Below are 12,957 nucleotides of genomic sequence, written 5' to 3' on the forward strand. Positions count from 1 at the left end.
TATACCAGATATAGACAGCATCAGTGACTTGATTGACAAGGAATATTGCTCCCTCTCTTATGCATCAATCAATGATGCTATTGCAGAGATCGTCAGGGTCAGAGTGTCTGCCAAGATGTGTAAAGCTGACATTAAGGGCCCTTTCAAGTAAGTACCTATTAATTAAGTTTTGGCCTTTCTTTGGGTTTAAGTGGGAAGCACCTAGCGCCTAGCTTTTTGTTGCTGTTCCAGTCCGAAAATCTTCAACACTTTATCTCAGGCCATCTGTTGGATCCTTGAACACAATTACAACATACAGTTCACACTCCACCTGTTGGACGACTTCCTTACAATTGACCACTGAAATTACCCAGCAGAACTTACCTTGGCAACCCTCACCTTGGCAACCCTCAAGCAGGTTTTTGAAGAGCTCAGCATTCCCCTATCACCACTTAAGACTATTGGCCAGAACTAGAATACCTCGGCATCATATTGAACTTTGACACAATGACAGCCAGACTGCCTGCCGACAAAGTGCTGCGCATTGGTTCATTATTGTCAACTTTTCCAAGTCGGAAGAAAGTCACCAAAAGGGAGCTACTGTGACTCCTAGGACATTTGAATTAAGCTGGCAGAGTGATTCTTCCAGGTTGTTCTTTCATTTGGTACCTGATCGAGCTATCAAAATCTGTGACAAAGCTGCATCACCATATATCCCTTTCCAAAGACTGTAGCCTAGACCTCAACATGTGGTTCTTGTTCATTCACAACTGAATGGGGTATCATTCTTCCATGACATGTCCAATTCAGCAATTGACATGGAACTTTATACTGACACTGCAGCTTGTATAGAATTTGGGGGTTACTGTAAAGGACAGTGGTTTCGTGAGAAATGATCAGCCGATCTGTCTCTCGGACTAACTAGCAAACATTCTATTCCTTCATGGAACTCTACCCCATTGTAATCGCAGCCTACCAGTGGGGACACCTTTGGGCATGGAAGCGCATCATGTTTCACTGTGACAACCAAGCAACTGTGTGTATATTAGGAAGGGTCGATCAAAGTGCCACCATATAATGGCGCTGATGCCTAAATTAACCTGGTTAGCTGCTAAAGGAAATTACATCATACTTGCTCAACATATACTTGGGATGTATAATAACATTGCCAATGCTCTTTCTCGTTCACAGATGGACCGATTCAGAGCACTGGCACCAGATGCAGCATCGAGCCCCACACCTTGCCCCCCAGCCTCTCCGGTGATGTGGTACTAAACAAGCATCTTGACACCCTGTGTCTGCCATCGCACAGCATACCAGATCCATGGGTTTGCAGTGCTACTTTAACTTTCTCATTCAGGACCACATGTTGAATACCACAAGTGCGCCACATCTCCCACCAGTGTTGGAATATCTTTCGTATATGTCATACTTTCTCGCATATTGTTTTGGCATCCCTCATCTTCGATACGATACAGTGAAAACTTTCTTGGCAGGCATTTTCGATTTTCATACATGGAGAAGGGAATTGCTACTTTTTTTCGATGACATGCAAGCAGGTGGTTCTAAAAGGCTCCAAACATTTGAGGCTACAACTACAAGAAGATTCAATCACCACCACAGAAGAAGAGAATGTCCATCACCTATACTATACTGACATAAACGGTAGCACAGCTGCGGCAAGGAATATTCGGCCCATTTAATGATTTAGTGATGGACAGTGTTTTTTGGTTTCCTCAGATGTGGGGAGTATACTGTAACCACAACTTTGACTCGTCTGTGCACATAGGCCAAAGAGACCTTTACATGGACACTGAGAGGAACAGATGTGTACTTACTTGTAAATAAAGGCTTCTAAGACAGATCCTTTCTGGCTAGGAGTTGTGGTCTCCATCTATTATACCAAGAAAGTGTTCTGTCCTCACCAAAATCTGTGTTGACTTGTTGGTGTAAGGTGCCAGTGTGGAGCACTTGACCAGGATCCTCTGTTTACCAACTCGGACTTGCATCCTATATCTAGAACTACCTTTTTGTCCTGGCTAAACATTGTCCTTGATAGAGCTGGACTCACCTCCAGTCAGTACTCAGGACACTCCTTTCGGATTGACACTGCCACTACTGCTGCTCATGTGATAATAGAGAACCACTTAATCAAGACTCTGGGTTGCTGGAGCTCAGATTGCTTCACTAGATACATTCGGACACCAGAAACTGTTATCCAACAAGCTCAAAGGTCCCTGTGCCAGATGTAACTGACAAGGCAGGTTGTTCGATCCCACATTCAAATGCATGGTGTATACGGATATTGTGGTGGTCATAGACTGTGTTAATTTATGTGGGAAATCCAGAATACCTACTAGACGTATAGGACTACCCATCCTTGTGTGTGATCTGCATCACTTAGTCAGTCACATTTAATTCAATGCTTTTCTTGTGACAGATTTCACCCAAAAAATTAGTTTATTATACATTGTGTGAAGTCGCTTAATGAACCCAGTGGTGACGATTGTTATATCACTCCATGACATGCTTTTCTATACTTCTATGACTTCACAACCCATTAGCCATCGGGTCACATGTCAAGAGGAGACTCGTGCTTCATGTTTTGAGACAGATATTATGTAAGAAATTATAGTGTCGTCGTATAATAACCTAGTGCTCCTCACATGTCATACCAGATGGATCCACATCAAGTCCAGGTGATGATCTGGATATCCAGCATGTAGTGAGGGACCATACCTGTAACCCGCTATGTCTTTTGACACAGCAGATGTGACTGTGTGCATTTATTGCCAATGAACATTCACTAATTTCACAAGCAAGAACTTACTCTGTGCAGTCACTTTCTTGAGCTCTATTCACCACTCTGACTTTATCTCCATCTTGCATTGACCTCGGTGATTACCAATCCTGCTTATTTCTGAAGAATCATGCTGTAACCTTGGTGCAATGTTTTTTATACCTTTATCTGTTGTATGTTTTTGTTACATAATTACTATCCAGTCACTGTTATTTCACTTGTGCTGTAGTTTTGCTTCCCATTATGCACGTTGTGAGATGTCTCATGTGCATCATGTATTACTATCGTCAACATGTATCTGGTAGTTACTTCTTCTGGTTTTGTGGTCATTTACGACAATGCTGCTGTCTGTTACTCAATTTTTTCAGGTTTCTTTTCATGTTGCAAAATATTATCATGGGGACTTCTTCCCTTTATTGAACTCTCCTGCCTTGTTTTATACCAGTGGTATCCTTACCTCCAAGCAGCCAATTCTCACATCCATTTGTATATATTTGTGAGGCATCTGTCTATACACAATGTGATGTATTACATTCTATTTTCTGTCTGCAGTGTCATGTATTACATTCTTCATTCTATCTGCAGTGTAGACATTCTGTAGGTATGGTTTCCTCACACCTGGTTGTACGGCTTGTTTTCATGCATAATAATGTCATTATACCTATAATAATATCTTATTATCACCTGACTATTATTTGGGGGCTCTCAGTTGTTCCAACCTCACTTTGGCCCCCAATTCACCGACATAATCCTGCTGGCTTCGATTCTTCACCCTTGGATATTGGGTTAGATTCTTCACCCATAGGTGACCCGTGCTGATTAAGTAATAATTATGTTAAGTATTAGAGTTATGACGATTAATCGTTATGTATTCAAATCACGATCTCTAGGTATCCGATATGATATATCGATATGGTTTCTATGTATCGATACAATAACGATACATTTCATTGAATAAATTAATCTGTTCTGAAACAAAATATTTACTCGTAATACAACCGGAAACGCTGTCTCGTGGACGCCGCCATGTTTGAGTTTGCTATGCAAGGTTTAATCTTGTCTAGTCTCGCTAGTTAAAATGGCGGCTCTTGGCGAGGCAAGCGATGTGTCAGAGTTTATAAAGCCTCCGGCATCGTTTAAAAGTGCTGTGTGGAAGCATTTCCTTCTGTCGAGAGACAAAACAAAGGTGTCGTGCATGATTTGCAATACCATTTCAACATATAATGGCAACATGTTCAAATTCACAAGAGGTCAAAACCTGATCCTCAAACTTCCAACTCGTCGTCGAAGAATTCTGCTTGTGAGGATATCATGAACATGTTTCGTCGTAAAGAGAAACTGCCTCCTAATAGTGAACGATCTAAGGCTATCACTATAAGGCTCTTGCTCAGTTTATTGTCAAAGATCTCCAGCCATTTTCAATCGTTGAAAGTGAAGGATTTGTGAATTTAATTGAAACTCTGGAGCCGAGGTACAAACTTCCAAACAGAAAAACTTTATCAAAGAAAACAATTCCAGAAATGTATGAGGAGACAAAGCAAGAAGTCATAGATAAACTCAGATAAAAGCAGTTTCGTTAACCACTGATGGGTGGACCAGCCAATCCACTGAGGGATACATTACAATCACAAGCCAACACAGTGAACTTTTGCAATCATTACTGAATATTTCTAGTAACAGTATTGTCAGTTGTGACACTTTGAGTGTTCTAAAGTTCAAGTTCTGTAAACTGAGGGTATAAAAATTGAGTTTCAGTTCCTCCACATGTCCATTCCAAACTGTTCGATATAAGCTTGATTATATTTCTTGCTCAGGGACAAGCAAACTCAGCATAAATAGAAAATATGCTGATTTCAGTGTGATGAAAATTATTTGTGTTTTACCCAATCATGGTTTAATGGCCAAGAAATATTTATTTTCATATGTGTGCCAAATTACACTGTGTGCCAAATTGATTTTTATTTTGTATTTTCCTAATTAAAAGTTTCAAATAAAAAGTTTTTGAGATCTTTCTTTCATCTAACTTCTTGAATTTAAGAACAAAATTACATGGATTACACAAAACAAAACTGCAGAATTTAGTTTAAAGTTTTTATTTTCTTAAAAACAGGCATGTTCAGCAGTAAATTGTGTATCGTGATACATATGGAATCGAAATGAATCGTAAAGCAAATATCGCGATACGTATCGTAATGGTTTCAATGTGCATCGTCACAACTCTATTAAGTATTGCTATTATTGCTTATTCAGATTGTTTATTTGTCGGATAAATATGTATTTAAGTGCAAATACATGACAACTTTCTTTCGTCAACAAACCAATGTGAAACCGGTTGCAAATCTAGTTGCTCATGAATATTGATATATGCCCAAATATGGGCATTGCTTACATTTCTATGCATACGCAAAGACACTATGTTCCTGCAATTGCGTGTGCAAATATGACAGCACCTACGCACAAGATTCTTTTTTAAAGAATTTCTTCAAATTATGGCTATTGAAGCAGATAGTTGTTAGTATAAAAGACGACTGTAAGAAAACTATAAAACTCAATTTTAGCGCCGCGCTAAGTCTCTGACCAATGCTCGGTCACTTCCACCGACGGGGTCTGACTGTGCAATCAAAATGGTTCGGTTCCCTTGATCTATCAGCTGAATTTATATCATGTCCGTACCATGTTGGAAGAGGAAGATCAGAGTGTTCGCCAAAGACGTTTTTGGTAACTGTTTGACCCTATGGTGAAGATGTGGAAATCAACGAACTCAAGTATGCATGCATTCAGTGACGGCTTCGAACGAAGGGCAAGGTCACCATCGAAATTAGAAAAGACAACCGTGATGTACTCACAGCCTTTCATGCTAGAGATCAATTTGGGATGTTTTGGGCCACAAAAACAGAAGTCAGGCACACTTCCATGAATTTGAGTTTTTGAATGATTTGTATCAGAACTGTTCACTTAGAGCGATCTGGTTGTGCAATCGTGTATGTTCATTCATGAACAAACATCTTCAATGTCACAAAATACGTTTTGAAGGGGACACTGATGGCACAACCGGAGAATCCAACGTAAGCCTAGATTTCTGTCCAGATAGTTTAAACTGACTTCTTTTCACCACACTTAACCGTGTATATTAGATAAAATTGAAAGTCGTGAAAGTGGTCGGGTACGTCACACCAATATGGACCCTCAATTTATTGGTAGTCGTACATTGCAAATGGATATAGCTCGATTATATGTCTGTAGCCACTCTACACATAACTAATATAGAATGCAAAGCGAATTTGATGCAGGTGACTATCTTGTTTGGTTCAATGATGTTTTTCTAGCTTTCATGAGATCTTTTAGTTCTGTCTTGAAGTTGCGAAAGTGAATTATGTCTTGCGATTTTTTTTATCAATGAAAAAAGTAGTACCGGTGTGACAAAGGTTACGGTTATCCAATCAAAAAGAATAAAATGAGGTCAACCTTGTATGCCACAGGTGATGTACGGATTTAGTATCTAACCACCTGTATCTTCACCGGGTGGGTAATGACACCCAATACTTCCATCATATCTCAATGACAACAAAGACAACCCGAACACATTGGGTAATTTCAGATAGTGGCATTTAATGGATGAATCTTCCTGACCAGACACTGAAACACATTGGGTAATTTCAGATAGTGGCATTTAATAGATGAATCTTCCCGACCAGACACCAGTAAACAAATTGAATAATACCTGTACGTTGAACGGAAAGTGCAAGGGGTCATTTTGAAAAGTCACATGCCATTACACAGTCAATAATGGGTGTGGCCACCCTGGCTCCTGAAGCACACTTCACATCGAGCTCTCATTGACCTGACAGGTGTCCGTAATGTTGCCAGAGGCATTGCCTCCCATGCTTGCTGAACAAATTCCACGAGCTGATGCAGGTTTGCAAGTGGAAGATGGTTCTCGCGAACAAGTCGTCCCAAAATGTCCCAAACATGCTTATTGAGGGGAAGGTCAGGGGAATATGCTGGCTACTGCATTCTCTGAATGCCTCTGAGAAAGTCAGTGACAACACATGCACAATGTGGCCTGGCATTATCTTCCTAAAAAATGGCATTGGTTCCAATGGCGTTGAGAGACGTAAAGACAAAGGGCCCAACAACCTCATCCCTGTTTTGGATACCGGTCAGATTGCCATGAATATGATAAAGGAGGGTTCTGTGATGCAAACTGATGCCCCCACACCATGACTCACCCTCCGCCAAACCTGTCACGTTCACAGACCGTCACATCATGGAAACGTTCACCTCGCCTTCTGAACACACGGATACAGCCATCTTGACACTGCAAACTGAATCGAGACTCATCCGAAAACAATACCTGTGACCAGTCCTGAGGATTCCAACGAAGATGGGCACGACACGATGCAAGACAGGCTGCTATGTGGTGTTGAAGAAGCATAGGAGGCTAACAGCACGATGTCCTGAAGCCATGCAATCGGACGTCCACGGTCAACAGCACTTTGGGATCTTCTCACCATGACGTCTCCGAAACATTGAACATTGACCAATTTCTGCTGCCTCAGCTCCTAAACCCTTGTGTGCAGTGGCTGCATAAGAATCATGTTGCGCACATGGATGGTTTTGTTTGGGTGGCAGGCACCATCATGTGACAATGGACATGTTTTTATTTGATAACATTTCTCTGTCACGTTTCTCTCTTATTTTGACTGTCTCCAAAACGCAACAAATTTTGGTTCCTACATGTCTTCAACTGCATACCTTACCACTGCAGTGTTGACTCTTGGACTGCATGACTGCCATGGAATGAAACCCAAAGACAAAAAGTCCTGAAGAAATGTTACCTGAATATGTAGGGAATACAAGGGAACACTTTAACCACTCAGCTATCCCACCGCCCTAATAGGGTTAATAAACTTAATGGTAAATTTTGAGGGTAAAATTTTCAAGTACGTTCCCAATTTATATCACTGATTTTTATGATCCAATTTTTTTTTTTTTTCAGCTACCAGACTTCAACACTGAGAAATCTCGACTAGATGGACTTCAGAACCTGACCATGACAATACTGAAGGTAAATAGCTGTGCATTACATATGTAATTATTAAACTGATCCTATCTCACACTTTGCATTTCTTCTTCTTCGATCCTATGTGGAAACATGCTTGAACCATGTTTCCAGCTTCTAAAATAAAAACATTTACCCGAATACACCTCAGCATCTCCATGGTTACATCCAGCAGCCAGGCCAATCACGTGCCCTGTGCACGTCAAGCCATTCTCTTTCTCATTGCCACTGTGTGTTAACGTGTTTGACATGTAAGAGTTGTTTTGTCCTGTTGCCAAGTTCTGTGATTAAATACACAGTCTACAAACAGCGGCCGGCATTCAAAGAATGCCGATGCACATATTCAACATCGGACCCTCAACTTCTTTTGTTGTTATTGTCGCGGGCAGTGTTTGTTTAACTCATGTTGTGCAGAGTGCCATGCTTTGCCAAATTCTGCCTTGCACATCTATACACAAAGAAAAAAGGTTAAGCACACCCCTATTTCTGAACAATGACAAATGGCAAAAAGCATATGGCATTGGATGACTGACCACAGGAGCTGGGTGATACCATTGTCATCGGATAGAACAAACATATGACAACAAATAAAGAAGATATTGGTGAGTTGTGATTGAAATTTACTAACAAAAACACAATGGTAACACAGGTACTGTTTTTAACCTTAGACAATACCTAAAAAAAAGTATGGAGCTGCAGGATTAAGTAAACGAGTTAGGTTTGATGTTTCATGTTAAAATGTTCCTTAAAGTCTCTACATGACATGACACGTGAAACAGATCAGTAGCGGGTATAACCATCACGTGCCTGGTTGACGCATTCCACCCTGCGTGTCATGCCTTCAGTCAGACGTTGGATCTGTTGATGGGTCAACAGCAACCACTCCTGATGCAATGCTGCTTCCAATTGGCGTAAATCTTGTACAGGAGGATCTCATGCCTGTATGCGCTGCCCCAGAATATCCCAAACATGTTCAAGGGGTTTCAAATATCATGGGATAACATTTATACTAAGTTATCCTATAATAATTAGATCCACATCAAGTGCTTTTATGAGTTATCATGGTGTAATATTTATACATCATTTCATATAATTATAGTTTAGCAAGTAATATTTATCATCAGGTAAAATATATATATAAAATATCAGTAGTTTCAGTTATAGCTTTTTAGATAGATGCTAGCCTAAGGTAATGGGAGCGCATCTAGACATACTATTCAATACGACAGTGTTACGTCTACATAGTTTAATAGATTAGAAGCTTTTAGATAAATGCTAGCCTAAGGTATCAAGATCCCATCTCCCAGACAAAGGATATTTATTTAAGTATATCTGTCATCACCTACCGGGGTGTATTAGAATAACATTACTTCAATTAAGACTCATTAAGGATTAGCCCCCATACAAGCTCGTCTATAGTGCATTAAGGATTAGCCCCCATACAAGCTCATCTATAGTGACACCCTAATCTCTTTCAAAGCATCCAGTAAATATGTCAACAAGATTAGTGCCAGTCCAACAGGATTAACAGGATTTAGTATTCCCCTCTGTCCAGCCATCCATTTAGCATAGGACACAACCAATCGTGTATCAACCAATCACATTCCTTTCTATTGTTCAAACTTTCATTAAATACATACTGTAGCCAAGTTCTAGCAGAGAAGGGGTTTGACTCTCTTACCAAGCAGACCTCTCTCCCACAGCCCAGAGTGTGTACCGACTCTCTGTGGCACCCTCAGTTATTATCTAAGCATAAATTGTAAATTGTTAATTGTTCTTGTAAATAAAATTGTGATTAGTCTCCTGTGACTCTGGCTCTTTGCTGACTAATTCCCCAAGAAAACCAGCACGTCATTTGGAAGGTATTGTTCACCCAGAACAGTTCCATGATAAATATCTGGGCTCATTGCTGGCCAGGGTAGAGTCGTTATTGTATTGGCCCTCATGTAATCCATGACTGCATGCGAACGATGAGGCCTAGCATTGTTGTCAAGTAGCAAGAGGGTGGTTGTCAAAATGAAGAACAATGACTGCATGGCCTCAAAACGTCCCGGATGTACTGAGCCCCTTTTAAGTTACCCCTTATGGTGACAAAATCCAGCCTGCAATCATGAGAGATACACCCCCATACCATTACTGAGCCCTTGCCGTATGCAACAGTTGGTTTAATGTTCCTGGGGATGTAGGCTGTGTTCTGGTGCCTCCAAACTCTCTTCTTCCATCAGTGTCGTGGAGCAGAAAGTGACTTTCGTCTGACCAATGGATCCGTCTACAAATTCGCAGATTCAAGTTCTGTCGCGCAATACACCATGCTAAACAAGCAGATTTGTGGTGATCACTCAACAAGGGATGCTTTATAACTCGTCTAGCCCACATTCCTGTTGTTTTCAGCCGGTTCTTGACGGTTCTGGTGCTGAAACAACGATTGGGCAACCACACCTGTTTCGGACGAGTACTTGTTAAAAAGGGTTCCGTGTCTTCGCAATGAGATGTCACAGGAGGTCTTCCCAATCTGGCACTGTCCTGTACATCACCGGTCTGAGCATGTATCTCGACTAAACAGCTTACGACAGCGAGATGATACCCCTAATTCCGACCAATGGCATTACAACACATTCCTGCGTTATGCATGCCAATTATTTGCCATCTTCTTGCGTTTGATAATCGCCTTCGTGCCATGGTCACTAGGGCTGCACGGTATTACCGGTATACCGGTATACTGCAATATGTAAATGAAACAATTACATATTGCGATACGTTTGTTATGTACCGGTATAATGACAATGATTTTGTGTTTTCAAATTTAACTTGCTTAGGCCTAATTATTATTACTCTTTCAACACTGTAGGCCCGTATACCGGCCAAGAAGCATCAAGTCCCCAGACACCGTAGGTAGACCGGCCAAGCCGTAGTCACATCAAAATAGTATATAATTTTTTAAACCTGCCAGTCATATCATTCATTTATTAAATCTATCGCATATTCACATTGTCTGAAATACGTATTCCATTTCAATTTATAATTTTTTGTCAATAGATTAAGAAATTATTCACTATTTCCAGTAATGTTATTGAAAATAAAATTCTCAGACAAACACTTTGAGAACGGGTCCACATCGAACATGTCAAAGAGCAAAATAAAGACATTTTAGGCAAATCTTTAAATATAGTATACAAATTAATAAATTAAATCAACAAAAATATTTCTAAAAGTTGTCAAACTTACAGCTAAGTTATTATTTCCATCTTTTCGTGTGATCGCTTGTAATGTAAATCAAATGACATCTCGTCATTCGTCGCCTCAAATTCTCAGCCCGGACAAGATGTTTTAATGCCAAAATATATGCATGAAAAATCTTTGTCACAGCTCGTAATGTAGCAGGATACATCCACGAAGCCCCTTATTTTTAATATCAATGGCGATTTCCTGCTTAAGATATTCCTAAATCTTTCGTCAAAATCTGAAATTCATACCACTGTAATATGATTCGCTGCTTAGGTCACGTGCTCAAATTTGACCAATCACGAACCATGTAGCAAATTTCGGCAAGAAAGCGTCAATAGAAACCAATTTTTATCCAATGAAATAGCTTGTTATAACTATGAAAGACTCCTCAAAAGACTCCAGGCAATGTTACGAGCGTGTAGATGAAAGAATAAGCTTTCTAGGGATGTGTCATATGCCAGTCTTCGACGAACGAGTTATTCATATGAAGCCTCGAAAACAGGGGTATTTCTTCATGTTACTGAGCGAACAGGCGCTGTTATCGGGAAATGGGGGGTGATGACAGATACTATTTATGATTCTTTTGAAAATGCTTTTCCAATTACTTAAACAAAAAAATTATTAAAAAAATAGGTACCGTATTCGACGTAGTAAGCGCCCAGGGTGCTCTCAAAATTAGAAACAGGGGCTCTTATTAGAAGATTATATTAGTAAAAAAAACAGAGTTAAAGATAAATTTCATGGTTTATGCTGACAGCTTGAAATGTTTATGTACGACAGATATATTTTTCCAGAATTTAATTGCCCATAATTAAGTGTGCATATAACACATGAGTGCATATTGTACGCGAATAAATAAGTCTTGTGTACATTGATCAATCGGAAGAGGTGCTACTTAGGATTGTTCACTGGCCAATATATTAGCAAATATCGCTGTGGGCGCTTATTAGAGCGGGGCGCTTATTATGTCGAATACGGTAAGTGTATTTTATTAAATCTTATATTTGCCGAAAATCGTCAAATTTTCGCTTCCTTGGTCCTTAATCTGGACGTTATGAATGTGTTAGCTTACATCTATTTATTTACAATGAACATAATTAAGTTGTAAATGCATTATTTAAATAATGTGATAAACATAACTTTCATATTTATAAACAATAGGATCAGACCTTTCAAATGGTGTATAACATACAGTAGCAAAGATGTTTTACCAGCAGATATTTTCTTTGATAAATGTTGGCTTCATCTATCACACAAGAGTCTCTGGGAACTCGGTGTCACAGCAGAAAACGCTTCTGGTTGACTGATGTTGAAAGAGTTAAAACAACTGATATTGTCCATCTTTTTACCTGCGATGTCATTGTGATGAAAGCGCGCGAACAGCTCTTGATAAGCTAACATTATCACAAACACTGGACCCATATGATACATAAATACCTCAAACATTTCTTCCTGAACCTATGAGCTAAACGCATCCATGATATCACTGAGTCTAGAGCAATGATACCATTAATTATTTACTGCATGTTGGACTTTACCATTATGGTGCCTTAAACAGCTATTCTTGAGTCAAATAGCACAGCCAGTCAGACACAAATACAATTGTGAGGTTTGTCTGAACGTTCTGGTTTTTCCCTTCTTTTTTTATCCCCCCGACATATAATGACGGGGGGATATAGCCATCAGTATGTCAGTCCGTCAGTCCGTCTGTCTGTCTGTCTGTCTGTCTGTAATCATTGTTTGTCCGGAGCATATTTCCTAAACCGTACAACCTAGCTTCACAAAACTTGGTACACTTACCAATCAGACTCAGTAGAAGTGCCTTTTGCTATTTAGAGATTTTTAGAACTTTATATTTTTGTCGTTTCCATGGAAATATTATGAACTTAGG

At 39.8% G+C, this 12,957-nt stretch overlaps 1 protein-coding gene across 4 annotated transcripts in view; it reads left to right on the forward strand.

Moving 5' to 3' along the window:
• Positions 1 to 12,957, forward strand: part of LOC139452190 (prominin-1-like) — a 508,194-nt gene that overhangs the window by 135,826 nt on the left and 359,411 nt on the right. For all 4 annotated transcript variants that reach the window (XR_011652352.1, XM_071233561.1, XM_071233559.1 and 1 more), the window contains one exon: positions 7,779 to 7,847. Coding sequence is in view for 3 of the 4 variants with exons in the window: in XM_071233561.1 (XP_071089662.1) it covers positions 7,779 to 7,847 (69 nt within the window). In the remaining variant the exon portion in view is untranslated. The remainder of the gene's footprint in view (positions 1 to 7,778; positions 7,848 to 12,957) is intronic.

Source organism: Haliotis cracherodii, unplaced genomic scaffold (genome assembly GCF_022045235.1).
Source record: "Haliotis cracherodii isolate W230 unplaced genomic scaffold, xgHalCrac1.p SCAF_9, whole genome shotgun sequence".
Taxonomy (NCBI): Eukaryota; Metazoa; Mollusca; class Gastropoda; order Lepetellida; family Haliotidae; genus Haliotis; species Haliotis cracherodii.